Below are 24156 nucleotides of genomic sequence, written 5' to 3'. Positions count from 1 at the left end.
AAGGCACAATACCATATATGGCATTGTGCCTTCTCAATCAATCTATCAATCAAATGAGTTGTATTCATTGTCAAATGAGTTGTTTCATTGATTCCTAACGTTTTGGCAACATAGTTGAATTTAAGAGAGAGAAAAGGCACAATACCATATACCATATATATATATATATTTATTAGGGCCGGGACTCGATTAAAAAAATTAATCGAATTAATTAGAGGCTTTGTAATTAATTAATCGCAATTAATCACATTTTAATCGCATATAAATATTTGACCTGAGAACAGTGAGAAGCATTTTTTTTTCACATGGATTTTAGTATACCATTGAATGACTGAATACATAAGCTTAAGCATTCAAGGTGGTACTTAACCAAGACCAACAGACTAGGGATGCAAATTATCGATTAATTCATTAATCAATATTTGATACATACAGATTAAATGGTCTTTCCTTCCAATACACTATGACGATTACTGTAGTATTTAACTAGGCTACTTAAATCACAGTAGCATAAACTGATTTGTTGAACTCAGCCTGATGGGGTCCGCCCGCTATTCAGACATCCCGCTATTCCGACATGTCTCTATTTAGACATCCCGCTATTATGACATCCCTCTATCTAGACATGCCGGTAGTCCGACACTTTTTGATACCGCTATTCCGACACGTGGTCTTTTTTTTTTTACAGCTGCGATATGCATGCCTATCACTGGTTTGATGAAGGAGTGATGTTCTTAATCTCAACAACTAAACTATCAAGTCACAAACAAAACTGACACACATGATAAACAAACAGAACTATGCTGCAGTTTGTTTGTCAAGTTAACCTGTGACCTTCAGCACCACGGACAGCGCCGCGGATGAGCCGCGGAGCTGCAGCTGTGAGCGTCTGGGCTCTGGGCTTAGGGCCTGGGGCCTCATTTATCAAAACTGTAAGTAAGCAGTGTAAAACTGCTGCTACTAAATGTTTTGCTTAGGCCTACGGCGAAAAGACACCCACAATATTTACACCTTTTTCAGATCTATCAAACTGTGCGTGCACAACTCTCCACAATTTCTCTTTGATAAATCAAACTGGATCCAAGAATGGTGCGCAGTTGCGCACGTGAACACACCTCCACCCCCGGAATGCCTAGACACAACCATATATGGTCAGCACGTGCATATTAATTAGCCATGTGCGCTCTGTGGAGCGGCAACAAAGTGACAACAAAGTGACAACGAAGACAACGGGCAGAGGGTGGGGGAAAGAAAGCGAGATACATGGCATCGGGCAATACATCAGTCAGAAAAATGATCTTGCATTTTAATAAGCTACAATCAAAACAAAAACCTCCCAAATCTCAGCTGCCTGTGTGTTTTTAAACTTGGAGGGTTTGTTTTTTCTTCTATAATAGGCCTATGTATTTGTGTATGAGAAACAGTGTCTCAGATGAAAAAAAAAAAAAAAATCAGAAGGACACGTCTGACTATAAGGTAATCAATCAATGTCGGAAAAGCGGAATGTTTGAAAAATAGTAAAGTGCCGCTACTCCGACAATGAAAAAAAAAATGTCGGAATAGTGGGACGTTTGAAAAATAATGTTAATGCCGCTATTCCGACAATTAGAAGTCAATGTCGAAATAGCGGCATGTCGGAATAGCAGCATGTAACCCAGCCTGATATAAACATTAATAAAACTCAGTAACCAGTCACACAGGCAGCTCCATGTTGTCCCTGTGTGATGTTCAGGGACAGGTCAGGACAGTCTGAAGACAGACAGCTCTGAGGGTGAAGTCCTATCATAATGAGATGAGATGCACCTGTGACAGTGACAGGTCATAGATATAGCGCTGCAGCTGAGCAATCAGCGCTATATATCGCATTTAGCGTGCGCCCGTGTCTGTTTATCTATGTGCAGGCAGAGATCAGAGATGGTGTTTTAAATAACCATGCTAGAGTTCCACCAGCTCTCATCTCTGCCAGTCAGCCTCTCAAACTGCCGCCTCTCTTGCGTGCGGGCGCACCGCACGTAGACACACGTGAGACATTTTTTTTTTGAAAAAAACAACAACAAAAAATTCAAAAAAAATTTTAATAAGTGCGATTAAAATGCGTTAATTTTTTTAACGCATTAATTTTTGTGTAATTAATTAATCGTAATTAACGCGTTAAAGTCCCGGCCTTAATATTTATATATATATATATATACTTCTTGGTATATATATATATATATATATATATATATATATATATATATATATATATATATATATATATATATATATGTATATATATATGTATATATATATATATATATATATATATATATATATATATATATATATATATATATATATATGGTATTGTGCCTTCTCAATCAATCAATCAATCAATCTTCTATGTCCACAGTTTACTTTTATGAATATATTTCGAGTGAAATATAGTTTTGAAAGAAAATGATGCTAGAATGATCTTCCAGCATCACAATAAAATAATAAAAATTGATTTGATGATCAAAACTCGACTTGTCTGTTTGTTAGTTCTGTGAAAAGTAAATAGTTTTCATGGTGAAAGGTTAAAAAGGAGTCATATCAGAGAATTTCTAATATTGATATAGTCAATAGACTGGCTCTGGTCATATACACCATTAATACATTGTTTTGATGCATGCTGCCACATTGTGGTACATTTTTGCCGTTTGGCACGGCATGGGTTTGAATCCCATAAGAGACATGAATATTAAAGTGATGATAAACTTTGCAATAAGTGCAGAAGTTTGTGTAAACAATGTTGAGAAGATAAGAGAGTAGAGAAAAAGTTATATAGTGCACGTTTTCCTCCTTTTTTCTCATTTTCTCCCCCTAGACATGTTCACTGGCACTGTGAGGTGTACTCACTTTTGTTGCCAACTGTTTAGACATTAATGGCTGTGTCTAGAGTTATTTTCACTGACTACTTTAAGTTATATCAAAGTGCCATTTCTATAGTGTTGTCCCCAGAGTCATTTAAAAAAAAAAAATTTATGTTCAACAATTCAACTCACTTTGTCCAGCCCACTATGACGTCAGATCAGATGCAATATGGCTGCATGTGTGTGTGTGTGTGTGTCAGGCCGAATAAAGCCTTCATCAAGCCTTTAACAGGAAAGATTTTATAAGGATTTACAAGTCAGGATCGATTCCCTGGACTTTGTGAATCTGAACGGGACTGAAAGGGTCTCGGTTCAAAAAGAAAAAGCTACAAATTGTCTCTGTGTCTTGCACATCACCTCGTTGTGTCTCGTCTTTCTGCTGCTTTATTTTCTGTCCTGTTAACACCTGAGCGAAAATCAGTAGCGTGGCACCTGTGTACTCATACTTGAAGGCTGATGATAGTCTCTGTACGTGTGTGTATGTGTGTATTCGAGTGCATGGTCCAAACTGTAGTATGATTAACCCTGTGCCAAAATCCTCCTGAACAGCAAAATAAAGAGTTCAGAAGAAGAAGAAACCAACCATCACATAGAGACTTCAACCCCATTATCTGGTTTGTTGGTCAGCAGGATTACAGTAAAAAAAAAAAAAAACAATCGCTCAATTAATTTGAGTGATTTAAAGCAGATATCAGCTTCACGGCCGTTTCGGCTAATGCTGCGTTCAAGGCAGGCTTTTGAAACCGTAAGTTACAGCTTCAAGTCACAACTACGACTTGGTAGCGTTCCAGGTAACCCGTAGCTCGTGTTTTTACCATCCTGTTGTCTGTGAAAGTTCCCTATAACGGCCACTCGTAACTTCCGACCCGTGAACTCGTACCAGATCGAACTGGTATGACTTCACAGGAAGGAAAAACACAAAGTACGAGTTTCTTTGAACGCACCATGAGTTAGCAGCCCCCGCCCTTGTCAGGCATCAATTGGTCCTCGTGCTACGTCACCACATTCACGCGCATCCCTTGGCTGCACACACAGCCCTTCATGCCGTTCTCTCTCCTCATTGGATAACACTTGTATCCCACAAGGAAAATTTTCTCCTCGGGTTACAGCAGAGCAGAGTGACGGAGAGACTCGTGTTTAGGCTGAAATACTTCATGTAAGTGATTGCTGACGGAAAATAGGACTATTTAGGACTTATATTAACAAAAACATTCCACTGATATCTGCTTTAACCCACTTTTGTTAGCTACTGTACTGGGGAACTGTATTCAAACACACAATACAGTATATACACTATATACACAAGTTTACAATCTTATTTTTGTGCTCTCTGTTCCTTTAGCCACTCCTCCAGAGATTTCCCTTGCGAGGCCTGTGGACAAAAGGTGGTGCTGCCATGACGGCTATGGCCAAAGTCTTTAGTTTTTGGCTGTCCACAGATGCTACACGTATTGTACGCCACCCCTCTGACATACCTCCTTTTCGGCACTTCACCCTCCTCCTCAAGGGCCCGCCGTCGTCTGTTCCTCTCCGTGAAGCGAGAGACAGAAGCAGTAGATGCAGGACCAGGTGGAGCCGGGCACCATGCACTGGCACCAGGAGCTGCCAGCACCAGTGACAGCGTGTTGTCGGGGTTACGGATGAGGTTCCCTAAATGAGCTGACACGGGCTGTGCAGTGCCTGGTGCAGTGGGGGTGGGTGCAGTGGGTGTGGGTGCAAGGGGGCGCTCCCTGGCGGCAGCAGCGGGCCGTCTGCCTGGCCGCAGGAGGGGAGCCTGTCCCTCCAGATTCGGAGGAAGGACAAACTGGTGCAGCGGGCCAGATGTTGGAGGAAGGAGCTCCAGCTTCTCCTTCGGGGCCGGAAGCTGGTCAGGTGCCACGGGAATTGGAGTATGAATTGGAGCCATTCCCTGGGAGAGGACACTCATCTCCTGTGTCTTCTGCCTCCGTTGAAACCTGAGAGAAGATCATTTATGTTAGACCAGTATGTGAAGGCTTTCCAGGGGTCACAAGAGTGCTGCCAAATAACGTGCCTGACCTACCACTGAATGAGTGTCCTCTGATTTAGCTCAAAGAGCTGGAGCGTGGTCTCTGCCATGAGCCTTGGAGCATTGAGCACCAGTTGCCGGATGTGGTGGTAGCTGCCAAGGATCGTTGACCATCTGGGGGTGGAGACACCAGACTTCTTGGTTGGCGACTTATGCAAACTGCACAGCTTGGTGCATATAGCCTCAACCAAGCGACTGGTGCTGGGCCACTGTGCTGGACCCCCAGGATGTCCAATCAAGCAGCGCTTCACACTCTCCACACCCGGTGTGACTCCAGACCGCTTCAGCGCCTTAAAGCGGCCACTTGTCAGGCGCACCTGATGGCGAGGCTGATAGTTGACGTGCTGCTTGTCAACGTCGGGGAGAGCTGTCCACAGCCGCACGATCTCGGTCACCTGGAGGTCAGTGTAGTAGGAAGCCTCACGGAGATCCACCAGGTAAACGGCGAGATCCTGGACCTTGTCCCACCCAGCAATCCCATCCGGTCCAATCACTGCTCCCTAATAAATTAATTGATTAATAGTAATATACTGTATGTGAAATAAAATGTAATTGAGATTGGATTGAAATAGTTATTAAAGTGTCTTACCTGAGCCTCCTCTACATCAGCAGGTGATGCAGGGGTCTGAGGAAGAGAGGGCGGAGGTGGAGGAAGAGGGTGTGAAGGAGGCAGAGAAGAAGAAGGCTGAGGTGGAGACGGCGGAGGAGGTGAGGCCTGAGGACTCTGTAACGATGAGGGCCTGCTTTGCAGAGCACGGGAGGGGTCACTCTCAAACAGCACAGGAACTGTGATGTCCTCGATGTGCTCTTCAACAAAGCCCTCATCTTGGATGTCCTCATCATTCACTTCCTCCACCAGCCTGTCCTCCTCCTCTGGGTTCTGGAGCACTGGAGTCAGCTGCTTGCCGGTCTGGCTGGACAGGTACTCCATCCCCAGCAATTCACCTAGGGGAAAAAAAACAGAAAAAAGGAAAGTATTATTAATATAACATCCAATACATTAAAGGTTACATTGATAAATACATAGTGTTATTAAAGAAAAAAATAATTAAGGTGTTTTTTTTCATGTTGAATGGGGGATAATTTCTTACCCGTGTACACTCCAGGGGTGCGATAGTGCTCATCCCAGCATCTCCCTAGCACCATTTGGCTGAGCTGGTCCACCGCCTCTCTCAGAGCACTGCCGTAGGAGCGGATGGAAGGTGCTCCCTTTACGGCATCCTCCATCCGGTCATCATTCCAGCGCATCAGCCCATCCAGAAGATACGCCTGGAAATGCGCATCACTGGCACTGGTTCCTGAAGGTGAAATACACAAAGAGGCATGTCACATTTGTAAAATATATTTACTACATATGATATGAAGTATGTATAAAATAAAGCCAGACATAGAGAAAAGAGGTTTAAAACTAGTAATGCATATGTATGCAATACCTGGAATAAATCTGTTTAGGTGGAGGTGAAAGGACTCCAGGGAGGTAGAGCCACGGGCACACCTGTAGCAGCACAGCTCCACGTCGCCTTTCTTCAAGGTGCCCGTTTTAATGTAGAGCTGGAAGTCTTCTGGGTCTTGGATACAGCCAAGGTGTTTCTGCTGCTCCTTCCATATCTGCTGGATCCGTTCGTGGTCCAGCAGAGGAACACCCAGAGTGTCCTTCCCACTCTCGCTGTCAAACAGACTGATCAGTGAGTCGATCAGTCTGTTGGTCTCCGCCACCCCTCTGGTCCTCCTCCTGCAGTGCAGCGCCAACTCCCTCCGGGTGATGCGAGTGGTCACCGCCTCCTCCGAGATGTGGCCAACACTTCTCGCTGCCAGCTCACCTTCCTTGGCACGGCGAAGAGCAGCAACATCTTCCAGGTCCCACTCGAAAATGCACGTGGACAGGCGTGCCATGAAGATGCCATACAGGGGGTGAGCCTCAGTGGTGACGCCTCCAGCAAAACGGCGCATGAAATGCCAGATGTCAAGGCGCACTTGAAGCTCATCCCACCCTGCAAACATGGCCTTCACCCGACCATGGCCATGCTGACTGCAGCAGTCTCTGTCCACGTACATCACCTTGGGTGGTGCCTCACTCGCCTCACTGTACCGCTTCACCAGGCCAGCTGCCATGGCGTCAAGTGCTTGTCCCTCACCAGCTGTCAGAACCGAGACAAGGACTTGACCGTACTCATTCCCAACATTGGTGCACCAGGCAGCTGTACCTGCAGCAGCACCAGCGAGTTTCTTCGTGACCTATTCAGAAAAGAAAAGCAGTTAAAAACTGTGTTACTTGTAAAAGTGCAATATTTAAATCTCTGTTTCTCCGATGCTGCTACTATGCTTCCTGGTGATGATGATGATGATGATGATGATGATACCTGAGGCTTCAACTTGTTTGATGTTTTAAGTTTTTAGTTTTAGTATGCTGTATGTATTTTGTTTTATTATCATGAGGAAGTGATTGTGTAGTCATTGTGTGCTTTGCTTTTGCTTTAAGTAGTTGTACAGTAGTTGTACTGTTGATACAATGACATTAAAGACTATCTCTATCAATCTATTATGTATGCACTCATAATTCTGTATATTAACAGGGCTGTGATACCTTTTTGGTGGAGTCCATCTTGAGGACAGAGCCAAAGATGGAGGTGATTTTGGCCTTCACCTCATGCAGCCGGCTGAGAACGTCCCTGGCGTAAACCGCTAACAGCCACTTGGGCTTGGGAAGGGCAGGTAAGCAGGGAGGCTCAGCAAAGACGGACGGGCGGACAACAGTGGACCTTGTGAATGGTTCGCAAGCTGTCAGGTACTGCAAGACACGCTCCATCCACGCCTCGCTGTGTTGTTCCTGCAGCTTTTTGTAGAGCTGGGTCACACTGTTGCCCATTGTCCTCTCCCTCATCATCCTCAGCACACGGATGCCACACGAGTATCTAATGAAAGGAAGGAGTGTAATGTCAAAAAAAAAAAAAAACATATAAAAGCACCTAATAATGGTTGACATTAATTATGAATTACCTGTAAGTGAGCAAAGCTGGAAACTTGCTGCGGTGGCCCATATCCAGCTGGCCTAAGATGTCTTCAGACCAAGCAGGATACTTTTTGAAGCAGCGTTTGCACTCCAGGTACTCAGTGGCAAGGTCAAACCACCCGTCGATGTCCAGCACCTTCCGCACTGTTCTGTACATCCCTGCAGCTGTTAGTCTGTGCTTGCCGCAGGCTGGACGAACACAGACCAGAGGAAACAGCCACATCTTCTGGGGCATCCACAAAAACAACGGCCGGCAGAAGAAGTGGTCAGGCGAGGCGGGAGGCTGGGTGTGAATGAGGGTGGGCTGAGGAGGATACCACCAAAGCTTCAGCTGTGACACTAGCTCTGGCTTGCCGGTACGTGGGTTGGCCTTGAACAGAGTGTGCCGTATCCACTCCTGCTGGTAAGGTGGAAGCTGATGCTTCCAGTGACTGGGAAGCTCAGCTGGCGGTTGATGAAGGAGAGGTGCTGGTTGATGAAGGAGAGCTGCTGGTGGAGGAGGATCAGCACAGGCCTCGCGAGGGACCGTGGCTGCAAGAGCTAATGAAGGAGAAATTAATTAGGCTGAATGTTGGTTTTGATAGTAATATGCCATAAATGCAACTCACAAAGTGCCACAGCGCAGAAAAACTACAGAAAGAAACAGAATAAATCGTACAATCTTAATAATACTAGTGTTAAAATACAATGTCAATAATACTAATGATGAAATACTACAATGTTAAGATTAGTAGTAGATAGTGTAGTACATTAAGTAATATTAAGAAGCAAAGAACCCAGTGTAAGCACATGGAAAATTATGCAAAATGAATTCACAAGTATTAAGGATGTCCACAGATATGAAACATGCACACAGACACAGTAACAACTACTATTGTAATAATTAGAACAACGACTGTCCACCATCCCAGCGGTTCAGAGGGAGCTAAAGTGTGAATGAGCGGAGCATGCAGTGTAATTGTGAAAAAAGGTGTGGAAAAAAAGGCGTTAAAATTCAGGTTATGGATTTAGAGCACATGGGTGAGTGGAGTTAAGCAAATAACACAAAAAAACAGCGACACCTTTGTACATCTTTAACTCTTTCACTGCCAAAGACGAGTTATCTCGTCTTAGCGAATCCAAGCGTAGTCTGCCAAAGACGAGATAACTCGTCTTAGCGTTTTTTAAATGGCAACGCCATGTTGAATGTCTTGCCCTACTCCTCTGTGAAGATCAGACTTGTATCATCAAAATAAAGTGCAGAAAAACATATTTGGATTGAGAGATATAAAAAATATGGCGTGTTTTTCCCCCCTCACGGAGCGGTGCGGGTGTCTGACTGCAGCGGCGCCGCTCCGTGACACTCTGGCCGCCGGTGAGAGCTTCGGGGGCGGCGGCGCGGCTCATGGCGGCTCGGCAGCTCGTTGAAGCTCCGTGCAGCTCCGTGATACAACGCACACACGTTAGTAACAACAACCCCGTTGATCGCTCGTCGTTAGTCGTCAAGAGCGTTTGGGAAGTCGCCAGATTTTGCGAGAAATCACTCAGATAGCAGCTTGAAAATCCCGCGATCTAGTGTGGATGAGGAGCGGACGGCGCCGGCGAACGTGACGAGAGGTAAAGATGGTGGGAGTGTCTGTTGTGAGCAGACTGTCTGTGGCTGTGAGTTCAGGGGGCGTCAGCCAGAGCTGTAGGCTGTGTGTAGATGTGTGTGTAGATGTGTGTGTGTAGATGTGTGTGAGAGACAGAGAGAGTGAGTGAGACCGCTGCCTGCTGACCAGAGGAAGCTGGATCTGATCTAAAGCGCCGTGTTTCGGCTACAAAAACCTGTCGAACTGATCCGCGCACACACACACACACACACACACAGACACACACGCACGCACACACACACGCACACGTACATGCACACGCACACGTCACGTACGCACACACACACTAAAAAAAAGGAAAGAAAAAGTTGTAACTCAAAGAAAAGAAGGAAAAAAGGCTGCAGTAGTGTGTGTCAGTAGCTAAATATTTTGTCTGTTGTCATCAAAAGTCATTTGTCAGTGTTGATTTAGTTGTTGTTTACAAGAGAACAACTGTACAGATGTTGAGGCATCACTAAAGCAAAATATAAAGGAGCCAATTGTACTGGTTCACCTGAAAATGACAGCCGACACAAAAACCTCTTTTTCTCAAGATTTTGGTGCCAAAATGGCATTTTGGGCTAAACTAACCTATATTCAACCGCAAATTTCACAAGACTGGAACAAGATAGAAACAAACAGTTTTTTTTGCTGGAAACTAGAGACCCTCATCTTTCCTTTGATGGGTTGAATGTGTATGTAGTAACAGTACATAATATATGGTGGGTCTACGGAAATCAGTCAAAAAGCTGGAAAAAGCCTGGCAAGCTGGAGGAAGCTGCTGTGAGAATGGCTGGCAGTCAAAGAGTTAAGGTTTGCATCCTGGTTGATGTGGTTTTATGCTGTATTGTGAATAAAAATATATTTAAAACGTAGAAATGTTCCACAAAATAATATTCTTAGTGTTGTCGCTAAACATTCACATCATATTTGCATTTGTGTCGTATGCCACACCTGTATTAAGCTGTGCCTCACATTGCGCTGCAGCAGATACCATTTCCTCATCATCAATCTCGGCAGGGTCTGGAGAGGAAATGTTGAAAGTATTAGGCCTACTGTTAACAATACACAGAGACAAATGTCTGTAAGATGGTGCATACTTACCAGAAGGGAAAAGCTGCCGGGGTTTTGAAGGTGGAGGTGAGGTGAGGTGCGGTGCTGGAGCTGGAAAAAAGTGGACAAGTTTGTATAATCTGTTAAAACGCTACAAGCTATACATGTAGGACTGCTGTAGGGGAAATTCAAAATTAACACTCCTACTCACAGAGTTTAACTGGTGACAGTAACTTTTTCACCAGCTGTGAAGGGGACAGATTTTTCACAGTGGCGGGCTTCCATGCGCCACTTTGGAATCCTGCTGGAGGTGCAGAGGAAGTGGAGGCCGAAGAGGAGAAGGCGGAGGCTGCAGGTGGACGTGCAGCGGAGGCCGAACACGGGAAGGCGGAGGCTGCAGGTGGAGGTGCAGCGGAGGCCGAAGAGGAGAAGGCGGAGGCTGCAGGTGGAGGTGCAGCGGAGGCCGAACACGGGAAGGCGGAGGCTGCAGGTGGACGTGCAGCGGAGGCCGAACACGGGAAGGCGGAGGCTGCAGGTGGACGTGCAGCGGAGGCCGAACACGGGAAGGCGGAGGCTGCAGGTGGACGTGCAGCGGAGGCCGAAGAGGAGAAGGCGGAGGCTGCAGGTGGACGTGCAGCGGAGGCCGAACACGGGAAGGCGGAGGCTGCAGGTGGAGGTGCAGCGGAGGCCAAAGAGGAGAAGGCGGAGGCTGCAGGTGGAGGTGCAGCGGAGGCCGAAGAGGAGAAGGCGGAGGCTGCAGGTGGAGGTGCAGCGGAGGCCGAAGAGGAGAAGGCGGAGGCTGCAGGTGGAGGTGCAGCGGAGGCCGAAGAGGAGAAGGCGGAGGCTGCAGGTGGACGTGCAGCGGAGGCCGAAGAGGAGAAAGCGGAGGCTGCAGGTGGACGTGCAGCGGAGGCCGAACACGGGAAGGCGGAGGCTGCAGGTGGACGTGCAGGGGAGGCTGAAGATGGGAAGGCGGAGGCTGCAGGTGGAGGTGCAGCGAGGCCGAAGAGGAGAAGGCGGAGGCTGCAGGTGGAGGTGCAGCGGAGGCCGAAGAGGAGAAGGCGGAGGCTGCAGGTGGACGTGCAGCGGAGGCCGAAGAGGAGAAGGCGGAGGCTGCAGGTGGACGTGCAGCGGAGGCCGAACACGGGAAGGCGGAGGCTGCAGGTGGACGTGCAGCGGAGGCTGAAGATGGGAAGGCGGAGGCTGCAGGTGGAGGTGCAGCGGAGGCCGAAGAGGAGAAGGCGGAGGCTGCAGGTGGACGTGCAGCGGAGGCTGAAGATGGGAAGGCGGAGGCTGCAGGTGGAGGTGCAGCGGAGGCCGAACACGGGAAGGCGGAGGCTGCAGGTGGACGTGCAGCGGAGGCTGAAGATGGGAAGGCGGAGGCTGCAGGCGGAGGCTGCAGGTGGACGTGCAGCGGAGGCCGAACACGGGAAGGCGGAGGCTGCAGGTGGACGTGCAGCGGAAGTGGAGGTGGAAGAGGAGAGGGTGGAAGCTGCAGTGCGTCTCTTCAAGACATACGTCTTGAAAAGGGCCATGTTGGTGTTGGGCCGGGCATCAGCAGTCTTCAGGTAAGTGATGAGGGCCTGGGCCTTCTGGCTCTGGTCCTCATGAACTTCCTTCATTGAGTGACCCTCAGCACAGGGGAATTAGCTCAAATGGTAGAGCGCTCGCTTAGCATGCGAGAGGTAGTGGGATCGATGCCCACATTCTCCACAAGAATTTAGCTCACATTCTGGAGGACAGGGAAATGTGCGAAAATCAAAGAGCCATGGGAACCAAGTACATGATTGGAGTCAGCTTCCAAAGAGTCAATGAAATGCCATCTGCACCTCATTTCTGATAACTTTGTCACTTGCCTATCAGAAGTCATACTTCCTAGCTGTGCTTCACCTACAATCAAGCTCTAAAGCAAAGAAGGAGGCTGGTACAGTGGTGAAAAATACAACAAGATTGGCATAGGAGGGGTCCAGCAAAGAGGTCCGCCTCTACTTCTGGTGATGAAGACACACTCAAAGTTCTATCCAGGCTTGCCTTTCTAATCATCCATTCTTCCAGATTTGCCAAGCTTGAGGGCTAAAATCACCTCCTTCATTTTCCTGTAACCATGTGAAAATCCTAGGATACCTGTAAAGGCTCCCGAGTTCACTACCGGGACCACCTTTTTCAATTTGAGGCCACAGGCCACAGGACGAGGTGGCCGAGTGGTTAAGGCGATGGACTGCTAATCCATTGTGCTCTGCACGCGTGGGTTCGAATCCCATCCTCGTCGAAAGGACATAGATTTAGTTAGCAAGGTCAGTTTCTATCCCACACCCCACATCCACTGTCCCATGCACTTGGAGAGAACATTCTCACAATAGTACTAACTCAACTGGTAGAGCTTGGCATGCAAGAGGTAGTGGGGTCAATGCCCATGTTGTCCTCCTGAAGAGAAGTGATCATGTGCCAACCAGTCAGCATTGCTCGCTGGTCTGTCACGGTCCGCAACCTTTTCCTCAGACAATTGCAGGTTTAGCGGTATGAAACAGCACCTCCAAGAATAAGCTAGCAGATTGTTCTCTCTTCATAATACTGAAGAGGGAATTGGTCTACTCAATGCTTGGCTGTGCTCACGTTAAATCGGAGGCCTCCGCACAGGGGAATTAGCTCAAGTGGTAGAGCGCTCGCTTAGCATGCGAGAGGTAGTGGGATCGATGCCCACATTCTCCAAGGAACCTGTCCTCTGGAAGACAAGTTTGCAGAGCAGAGAACGTTGCTCTCAAGGCTACTACGGTCCACAACAGAATGACACAACCCTACAATTGGTTCTTTATCCTTTCCTGAGACAATTGCAACAGTATGAGTCAGCACCTTCCAAAAAAAAAGATAGCATTTTGAAATCTTCTTTAAGGTTACTCGCTGTCTCTGAGTCTTCAGAAAGAAGCTTTCGCCTCAATTATTGGGTGTGTCCACATCTTATTGGGGGCCTCTGCACAGGGGAATTAGCTCAAATGGTAGAGCGCTCGCTTAGCATGCGAGAGGTAGTGGGATCGATGCCCACATTCTCCACAAGAATTTAGCTCACATTCTGGAGGACAGGGAAATGTGCGAAAATGAAAGAGCCATGGGAACCAAGTACATGATTGGAGTCAGCTTCCAAAGAGTCAATGAAATGCCATCTGCACCTCATTTCTGATAACTTTGTCACTTGCCTATCAGAAGTCATACTTCATAGCTGTGCTTCACCTACAATCAAGCTCTAAAGCAAAGAAGGAGGCTGGTACAGTGGTGAAAAATACAACAAGATTGGCATAGGAGGGGTCCAGCAAAGAGGTCCGCCTCTACTTCTGGTGATGAAGACACACTCAAAGTTCTATCCAGGCTTGCCTTTCTAATCATCCATTCTTCCAGATTTGCCAAGCTTGAGGGCTAAAATCACCTCCTTCATTTTCCTGTAACCATGTGAAAATCCTAGGATACCTGTAAAGGCTCCCGAGTTCACTAACGGGACCACCTTTTTCAATTTGAGGCCACAGGCCACAGGACGAGGTGGCCGAGTGGTTAAGGCGATGGACTGCTAATCCATTGTGCTCTGCACGCGTGGGTTCGAATCCCATCCTCGTCGAAAGGACATAGATTTAGTTAGCAAGGTCAGTTTCTATCCCACACCCCACATCCACTGTCCCATGCACTTGGAGAGAACATTCTCACAATAGTACTAACTCAACTGGTAGAGCTTGGCATGCAAGAGGTAGTGGGGTCAATGCCCATGTTGTCCTCCTGAAGAGAGGTGATCATGTGCAAACCAGTCAGCATTGCTCGCTGGTCTGTCACGGTCCGCAACCTTTTCCTCAGACAATTGCAGGTTTAGCATTATGAAACAGCACCTCCAAGAATAAGCTAGCAGATTGTTCTCTCTTCATAATACTACACAGGGAATTGTTCTACTCAATGCTTGGCTGTGCTCACGTTAAATCGGAGGCCTCCGCACAGGGGAATTAGCTCAAGTGGTAGAGCGCTCGCTTAGCATGCGAGAGGTAGTGGGATTGATGCCCACATTCTCCAAGGAACCTGTCCTCTGGAAGACAAGTTTGCAGAGCAGAGAACGTTGCTCTCAAGGCTACTACGGTCCACAACAGAATGACACAACCCTACAATTGGTTCTTTATCCTTTCCTGAGACAATTGCAACAGTATGAGTCAGCACCTTCCAAAAAAAAGATAGCATTTTGAAATCTTCTTTAAGGTTACTCGCTGTCTCTGAGTCTTCAGAAAGAAGCTTTCGCCTCAATTATTGGGTGTGGCCACATCTTATTGGGGGCCTCAGCACAGGGGAATTAGCTCAAATGGTAGAGCGCTCGCTTAGCATGCGAGAGGTAGTGGGATCGATGCCCACATTCTCCACAAGAATTTAGCTCACATTCTGGAGGACAGGGAAATGTGCGAAAATCAAAGAGCCATGGGAACCAAGTACATGATTGGAGTCAGCTTCCAAAGAGTCAATGAAATGCCATCTGCACCTCATTTCTGATAACTTTGTCACTTGCCTATCAGAAGTCATACTTCATAGCTGTGCTTCACCTACAATCAAGCTCTAAAGCAAAGAAGGAGGCTGGTACAGTGGTGAAAAATACAACAAGATTGGCATAGGAGGGGTCCAGCAAAGAGGTCCGCCTCTACTTCTGGTGATGAAGACACACTCAAAGTTCTATCCAGGCTTGCCTTTCTAATCATCCATTCTTCCAGATTTGCCAAGCTTGAGGGCTAAAATCACCTCCTTCATTTTCCTGTAACCATGTGAAAATCCTAGGATACCTGTAAAGGCTCCCGAGTTCACTAAGGGGACCACCTTTTTCAATTTGAGGCCACAGGCCACAGGCCACAGGACGAGGTGGCCGAGTGGTTAAGGCGATGGACTGCTAATCCATTGTGCTCTGCACGCGTGGGTTCGAATCCCATCCTCGTCGAAAGGACATAGATTTAGTTAGCAAGGTCAGTTTCTATCCCACACCTCACATCCACTGTCCCATGCACTTGGAGAGAACATTCTCACAATAGTACTAACTCAACTGGTAGAGCTTGGCATGCAAGAGGTAGTGGGGTCAATGCCCATGTTGTCCTCCTGAAGAGAGGTGATCATGTGCAAACCAGTCAGCATTGCTCGCTGGTCTGTCACGGTCCGCAACCTTTTCCTCAGACAATTGCAGGTTTAGCGTTATGAAACAGCACCTCCAAGAATAAGCTAGCAGATTGTTCTCTCTTCATAATACTGAAGAGGGAATTGGTCTACTCAATGCTTGGCTGTGCTCACGTTAAATCGGAGGCCTCCGCACAGGGGAATTAGCTCAAGTGGTAGAGCGCTCGCTTAGCATGCGAGAGGTAGTGGGATCGATGCCCACATTCTCCAAGGAACCTGTCCTCTGGAAGACAAGTTTGCAGAGCAGAGAACGTTGCTCTCAAGGCTACTACGGTCCACAACAGAATGACACAACCCTACAATTGGTTCTTTATCCTTTCCTGAGACAATTGCAACAGTATGAGTCAGCACCTTCCAAAAAAAAAGATAGCATTTTGAAATCTTCTTTAAGGTTACTCGCTGTCTCTGAGTCTTCAGAAAGAAGCTTTCGCCTCAATTATTGGGTGTGGCCACATCTTATTGGGGGCCTCTGCACAGGGGAATTAGCTCAAATGGTAGAGCGCTCGCTTAGCATGCGAGAGGTAGTGGGATCGATGCCCACATTCTCCACAAGAATTTAGCTCACATTCTGGAGGACAGGGAAATGTGCGAAAATGAAAGAGCCATGGGAACCAAGTACATGATTGGAGTCAGCTTCCAAAGAGTCAATGAAATGCCATCTGCACCTCATTTCTGATAACTTTGTCACTTGCCTATCAGAAGTCATACTTCATAGCTGTGCTTCACCTACAATCAAGCTCTAAAGCAAAGAAGGAGGCTGGTACAGTGGTGAAAAATACAACAAGATTGGCATAGGAGGGGTCCAGCAAAGAGGTCCGCCTCTACTTCTGGTGATGAAGACACACTCAAAGTTCTATCCAGGCTTGCCTTTCTAATCATCCATTCTTCCAGATTTGCCAAGCTTGAGGGCTAAAATCACCTCCTTCATTTTCCTGTAACCATGTGAAAATCCTAGGATACCTGTAAAGGCTCCCGAGTTCACTAAGGGGACCACCTTTTTCAATTTGAGGCCACAGGCCACAGGCCACAGGACGAGGTGGCCGAGTGGTTAAGGCGATGGACTGCTAATCCATTGTGCTCTGCACGCGTGGGTTCGAATCCCATCCTCGTCGAAAGGACATAGATTTAGTTAGCAAGGTCAGTTTCTATCCCACACCCCACATCCACTGTCCCATGCACTTGGAGAGAACATTCTCACAATAGTACTAACTCAACTGGTAGAGCTTGGCATGCAAGAGGTAGTGGGGTCAATGCCCATGTTGTCCTCCTGAAGAGAGGTGATCATGTGCAAACCAGTCAGCATTGCTCGCTGGTCTGTCACGGTCCGCAACCTTTTCCTCAGACAATTGCAGGTTTAGCGTTATGAAACAGCACCTCCAAGAATAAGCTAGCAGATTGTTCTCTCTTCATAATACTGAAGAGGGAATTGGTCTACTCAATGCTTGGCTGTGCTCACGTTAAATCGGAGGCCTCCGCACAGGGGAATTAGCTCAAGTGGTAGAGCGCTCGCTTAGCATGCGAGAGGTAGTGGGATCGATGCCCACATTCTCCACAAGAATTTAGCTCACATTCTGGAGGACAGGGAAATGTGCGAAAATGAAAGAGCCATGGGAACCAAGTACATGATTGGAGTCAGCTTCCAAAGAGTCAATGAAATGCCATCTGCACCTCATTTCTGATAACTTTGTCACTTGCCTATCAGAAGTCATACTTCATAGCTGTGCTTCACCTACAATCAAGCTCTAAAGCAAAGAAGGAGGCTGGTACAGTGGTGAAAAATACAACAAGATTGGCATAGGAGGGGTCCAGCAAAGAGGTCCGCCTCTACTTCTGGTGATGAAGAGGGAATTGGTCTACTCAATGCTTGGCTGTGCTCACGTTAAATCGGAGGCCTCCGCACAGGGGAATTAGCTCAAGTGGTAGAGCGCTCGCTTAGCATGCGAGAGGTAGTGGGATCGATGCCCACATTCTCCAAGGAACCTGTCCTCTGGAAGACAAGTTTGCAGAGCAGAGAACGTTGCTCTCAAGGCTACTACGGTCCACAACAGAATGACACAACCCTACAATTGGTTCTTTATCCTTTCCTGAGACAATTGCAACAGTATGAGTCAGCACCTTCCAAAAAAAAAGATAGCATTTTGAAATCTTCTTTAAGGTTACTCGCTGTCTCTGAGTCTTCAGAAAGAAGCTTTCGCCTCAATTATTGGGTGTGGCCACATCTTATTGGGGGCCTCTGCACAGGGGAATTAGCTCAAATGGTAGAGCGCTCGCTTAGCATGCGAGAGGTAGTGGGATCGATGCCCACATTCTCCACAAGAATTTAGCTCACATTCTGGAGGACAGGGAAATGTGCGAAAATGAAAGAGCCATGGGAACCAAGTACATGATTGGAGTCAGCTTCCAAAGAGTCAATGAAATGCCATCTGCACCTCATTTCTGATAACTTTGTCACTTGCCTATCAGAAGTCATACTTCATAGCTGTGCTTCACCTACAATCAAGCTCTAAAGCAAAGAAGGAGGCTGGTACAGTGGTGAAAAATACAACAAGATTGGCATAGGAGGGGTCCAGCAAAGAGGTCCGCCTCTACTTCTGGTGATGAAGACACACTCAAAGTTCTATCCAGGCTTGCCTTTCTAATCATCCATTCTTCCAGATTTGCCAAGCTTGAGGGCTAAAATCACCTCCTTCATTTTCCTGTAACCATGTGAAAATCCTAGGATACCTGTAAAGGCTCCCGAGTTCACTAACGGGACCACCTTTTTCAATTTGAGGCCACAGGCCACAGGACGAGGTGGCCGAGTGGTTAAGGCGATGGACTGCTAATCCATTGTGCTCTGCACGCGTGGGTTCGAATCCCATCCTCGTCGAAAGGACATAGATTTAGTTAGCAAGGTCAGTTTCTATCCCACACCCCACATCCACTGTCCCATGCACTTGGAGAGAACATTCTCACAATAGTACTAACTCAACTGGTAGAGCTTGGCATGCAAGAGGTAGTGGGGTCAATGCCCATGTTGTCCTCCTGAAGAGAGGTGATCATGTGCAAACCAGTCAGCATTGCTCGCTGGTCTGTCACGGTCCGCAACCTTTTCCTCAGACAATTGCAGGTTTAGCGTTATGAAACAGCACCTCCAAGAATAAGCTAGCAGATTGTTCTCTCTTCATAATACTGAAGAGGGAATTGGTCTACTCAATGCTTGGCTGTGCTCACGTTAAATCGGAGGCCTCCGCACAGGGGAATTAGCTCAAGTGGTAGAGCGCTCGCTTAGCATGCGAGAGGTAGTGGGATCGATGCCCACATTCTCCAAGGAACCTGTCCTCTGGAAGACAAGTTTGCAGAGCAGAGAACGTTGCTCTCAAGGCTACTACGGTCCACAACAGAATGACACAACCCTACAATTGGTTCTTTATCCTTTCCTGAGACAATTGCAACAGTATGAGTCAGCACCTTCCAAAAAAAAAGATAGCATTTTGAAATCTTCTTTAAGGTTACTCGCTGTCTCTGAGTCTTCAGAAAGAAGCTTTCGCCTCAATTATTGGGTGTGGCCACATCTTATTGGGGGCCTCTGCACAGGGGAATTAGCTCAAATGGTAGAGCGCTCGCTTAGCATGCGAGAGGTAGTGGGATCGATGCCCACATTCTCCACAAGAATTTAGCTCACATTCTGGAGGACAGGGAAATGTGCGAAAATGAAAGAGCCATGGGAACCAAGTACATGATTGGAGTCAGCTTCCAAAGAGTCAATGAAATGCCATCTGCACCTCATTTCTGATAACTTTGTCACTTGCCTATCAGAAGTCATACTTCATAGCTGTGCTTCACCTACAATCAAGCTCTAAAGCAAAGAAGGAGGCTGGTACAGTGGTGAAAAATACAACAAGATTGGCATAGGAGGGGTCCAGCAAAGAGGTCCGCCTCTACTTCTGGTGATGAAGACACACTCAAAGTTCTATCCAGGCTTGCCTTTCTAATCATCCATTCTTCCAGATTTGCCAAGCTTGAGGGCTAAAATCACCTCCTTCATTTTCCTGTAACCATGTGAAAATCCTAGGATACCTGTAAAGGCTCCCGAGTTCACTAACGGGACCACCTTTTTCAATTTGAGGCCACAGGCCACAGGACGAGGTGGCCGAGTGGTTAAGGCGATGGACTGCTAATCCATTGTGCTCTGCACGCGTGGGTTCGAATCCCATCCTCGTCGAAAGGACATAGATTTAGTTAGCAAGGTCAGTTTCTATCCCACACCCCACATCCACTGTCCCATGCACTTGGAGAGAACATTCTCACAATAGTACTAACTCAACTGGTAGAGCTTGGCATGCAAGAGGTAGTGGGGTCAATGCCCATGTTGTCCTCCTGAAGAGAGGTGATCATGTGCAAACCAGTCAGCATTGCTCGCTGGTCTGTCACGGTCCGCAACCTTTTCCTCAGACAATTGCAGGTTTAGCATTATGAAACAGCACCTCCAAGAATAAGCTAGCAGATTGTTCTCTCTTCATAATACTACACAGGGAATTGTTCTACTCAATGCTTGGCTGTGCTCACGTTAAATCGGAGGCCTCCGCACAGGGGAATTAGCTCAAGTGGTAGAGCGCTCGCTTAGCATGCGAGAGGTAGTGGGATTGATGCCCACATTCTCCAAGGAACCTGTCCTCTGGAAGACAAGTTTGCAGAGCAGAGAACGTTGCTCTCAAGGCTACTACGGTCCACAACAGAATGACACAACCCTACAATTGGTTCTTTATCCTTTCCTGAGACAATTGCAACAGTATGAGTCAGCACCTTCCAAAAAAAAAGATAGCATTTTGAAATCTTCTTTAAGGTTACTCGCTGTCTCTGAGTCTTCAGAAAGAAGCTTTCGCCTCAATTATTGGGTGTGGCCACATCTTATTGGGGGCCTCTGCACAGGGGAATTAGCTCAAATGGTAGAGCGCTCGCTTAGCATGCGAGAGGTAGTGGGATCGATGCCCACATTCTCCACAAGAATTTAGCTCACATTCTGGAGGACAGGGAAATGTGCGAAAATGAAAGAGCCATGGGAACCAAGTACATGATTGGAGTCAGCTTCCAAAGAGTCAATGAAATGCCATCTGCACCTCATTTCTGATAACTTTGTCACTTGCCTATCAGAAGTCATACTTCATAGCTGTGCTTCACCTACAATCAAGCTCTAAAGCAAAGAAGGAGGCTGGTACAGTGGTGAAAAATACAACAAGATTGGCATAGGAGGGGTCCAGCAAAGAGGTCCGCCTCTACTTCTGGTGATGAAGACACACTCAAAGTTCTATCCAGGCTTGCCTTTCTAATCATCCATTCTTCCAGATTTGCCAAGCTTGAGGGCTAAAATCACCTCCTTCATTTTCCTGTAACCATGTGAAAATCCTAGGATACCTGTAAAGGCTCCCGAGTTCACTAACGGGACCACCTTTTTCAATTGAGTGGTTAAGGCGGTGGACTGCTAATCCATTGTGCTCTGCACGCGTGGGTTCGAATCCCATCCTCGTCGAAAGGACATAGATTTAGTTAGCAAGGTCAGTTTCTATCCCACACCCCACATCCACTGTCCCATGCACTTGGAGAGAACATTCTCACAATAGTACTAACTCAACTGGTAGAGCTTGGCATGCAAGAGGTAGTGGGGTCAATGCCCATGTTGTCCTCCTGAAGAGAGGTGATCATGTGCAAACCAGTCAGCATTGCTCGCTGGTCTGTCACGGTCCGCAACCTAATCCTCAGACAATTGCAGGTTTAGCGTTATGAAACAGCACCTCCAAGAATAAGCTAGCAGATTGTTCTCTCTTCATAATACTACACAGGGAATTGTTCTACTCAATGCTTGGCTGTGCTCACGTTAAATCGGAGGCCTCCGCACAGGGGAATTAGCTCAAGTGGTAGAGCGCTCGCTTAGCATGCGAGAGGTAGTGGGATCGATGCCCACATTCTCCAAGGAACCTGTCCTCTGGAAGACAAGTTTGCAGAGCAGAGAATGTTGCTCTCAAGGCTACTACGGTCCACAACAGAATGACACAACCCTACAATTGGTTCTTTATCCTTTCCTGAGACAATTGCAACAGTATGAGTCAGCAACTTCCAAAAAAAAGATAGCATTTTGAAATCTTCTTTAAGGTTACTCGCTGTCTCTGAGTCTTCAGAAAGAAGCTTTCGCCTCAATTATTGGGTGTGGCCACATCTTATTGGGGGCCTCAGCACAGGGGAATTAGCTCAAATGGTAGAGCGCTCGCTTAGCATGCGAGAGGTAGTGGGATCGATGCCCACATTCTCCACAAGAATTTAGCTCACATTCTGGAGGACAGGGAAATGTGCGAAAATGAAAGAGCCATGGGAACCAAGTACATGATTGGAGTCAGCTTCCAAAGAGTCAATGAAATGCCATCTGCACCTCATTTCTGATAACTTTGTCACTTGCCTATCAGAAGTCATACTTCATAGCTGTGCTTCACCTACAATCAAGCTCTAAAGCAAAGAAGGAGGCTGGTACAGTGGTGAAAAATACAACAAGATTGGCATAGGAGGGGTCCAGCAAAGAGGTCCGCCTCTACTTCTGGTGATGAAGACACACTCAAAGTTCTATCCAGGCTTGCCTTTCTAATCATCCATTCTTCCAGATTTGCCAAGCTTGAGGGCTAAAATCACCTCCTTCATTTTCCTGTAACCATGTGAAAATCCTAGGATACCTGTAAAGGCTCCCGAGTTCACTAACGGGACCACCTTTTTCAATTTGAGGCCACAGGCCACAGGCCACAGGACGAGGTGGCCGAGTGGTTAAGGCGATGGACTGCTAATCCATTGGGCTCTGCACGCGTGGGTTCGAATCCCATCCTCGTCGAAAGGACATAGATTTAGTTAGCAAGGTCAGTTTCTATCCCACACCCCACATCCACTGTCCCATGCACTTTGAGAGAACATTCTCACAATAGTACTAACTCAACTGGTAGAGCTTGGCATGCAAGAGGTAGTGGGGTCAATGCCCATGTTGTCCTCCTGAAGAGAGGTGATCATGTGCAAACCAGTCAGCATTGCTCGCTGGTCTGTCACGGTCCGCAACCTTTTCCTCAGACAATTGCAGGTTTAGCGTTATGAAACAGCACCTCCAAGAATAAGCTAGCAGATTGTTCTCTCTTCATAATACTACACAGGGAATTGTTCTACTCAATGCTTGGCTGTGCTCACGTTAAATCGGAGGCCTCCGCACAGGGGAATTAGCTCAAGTGGTAGAGCGCTCGCTTAGCATGCGAGAGGTAGTGGGATCGATGCCCACATTCTCCAAGGAACCTGTCCTCTGGAAGACAAGTTTGCAGAGCAGAGAGCGTTGCTCTCAAGGCTACTACGGTCCACAACAGAATGACACAACCCTACAATTGGTTCTTTATCCTTTCCTGAGACAATTGCAACAGTATGAGTCAGCACCTTCCAAAAAAAAGATAGCATTTTGAAATCTTCTTTAAGGTTACTCGCTGTCTCTGAGTCTTCAGAAAGAAGCTTTCGCCTCAATTATTGGGTGTGGCCACATCTTATTGGGGGCCTCAGCACAGGGGAATTAGCTCAAATGGTAGAGCGCTCGCTTAGCATGCGAGAGGTAGTGGGATCGATGCCCACATTCTCCACAAGAATTTAGCTCACATTCTGGAGGACAGGGAAATGTGCGAAAATGAAAGAGCCATGGGAACCAAGTACATGATTGGAGTCAGCTTCCAAAGAGTCAATGAAATGCCATCTGCACCTCATTTCTGATAACTTTGTCACTTGCCTATCAGAAGTCATACTTCATAGCTGTGCTTCACCTACAATCAAGCTCTAAAGCAAAGAAGGAGGCTGGTACAGTGGTGAAAAATACAACAAGATTGGCATAGGAGGGTTCCAGCAAAGAGGTCCGCCTCTACTTCTGGTGATGAAGACACACTCAAAGTTCTATCCAGGCTTGCCTTTCTAATCATCCATTCTTCCAGATTTGCCAAGCTTGAGGGCTAAAATCACCTCCTTCATTTTCCTGTAACCATGTGAAAATCCTAGGATACCTGTAAAGGCTCCCGAGTTCACTAACGGGACCACCTTTTTCAATTTGAGGCCACAGGCCACAGGCCACAGGACGAGGTGGCCGAGTGGTTAAGGCGATGGACTGCTAATCCATTGTGCTCTGCACGCGTGGGTTCGAATCCCATCCTCGTCGAAAGGACATAGATTTAGTTAGCAAGGTCAGTTTCTATCCCACACCCCACATCCACTGTCCCATGCACTTGGAGAGAACATTCTCACAATAGTACTAACTCAACTGGTAGAGCTTGGCATGCAAGAGGTAGTGGGGTCAATGCCCATGTTGTCCTCCTGAAGAGAGGTGATCATGTG

General features: G+C 47.1%; 1 protein-coding gene and 1 long non-coding RNA gene across 2 annotated transcripts; both read right to left on the bottom strand.

The window, feature by feature from the left end:
* Positions 1 to 3044: 3044 nt before the first annotated feature.
* Positions 3045 to 9022, bottom strand: LOC310997230 (uncharacterized protein; the record flags this gene model as incomplete). Its single annotated transcript, XM_083986907.1, has 9 exons — positions 3045 to 3554; positions 4105 to 4849; positions 4936 to 5441; positions 5531 to 5886; positions 6033 to 6239; positions 6375 to 7176; positions 7526 to 7853; positions 7939 to 8482; positions 9013 to 9022. 8 exons carry the CDS (start codon positions 9020 to 9022, stop codon positions 4210 to 4212), a joined length of 3393 nt encoding a protein of 1130 aa, XP_083843033.1. The 3' UTR covers positions 3045 to 3554; positions 4105 to 4209.
* Positions 9023 to 10379: 1357 nt separating this feature from the next.
* LOC310996653 lies at positions 10380 to 10722 on the bottom strand. Its single transcript, XR_014595908.1, has 3 exons — positions 10666 to 10722; positions 10516 to 10584; positions 10380 to 10403 (listed from the first exon to the last, which is right to left on the bottom strand). It is a non-coding gene; the product is annotated as an uncharacterized lncRNA (long non-coding RNA).
* Between the last annotated feature and the right edge of the window lie 13434 nt (positions 10723 to 24156).

Source organism: Trachurus trachurus (genome assembly GCF_905171665.1).
Source record: "Trachurus trachurus genome assembly, chromosome: 14".
Taxonomy (NCBI): domain Eukaryota; kingdom Metazoa; phylum Chordata; class Actinopteri; order Carangiformes; family Carangidae; genus Trachurus; species Trachurus trachurus.
Note: the sequence above shows the minus strand (reverse complement) of the source record. Positions and strands in the feature narration are given on the sequence as shown.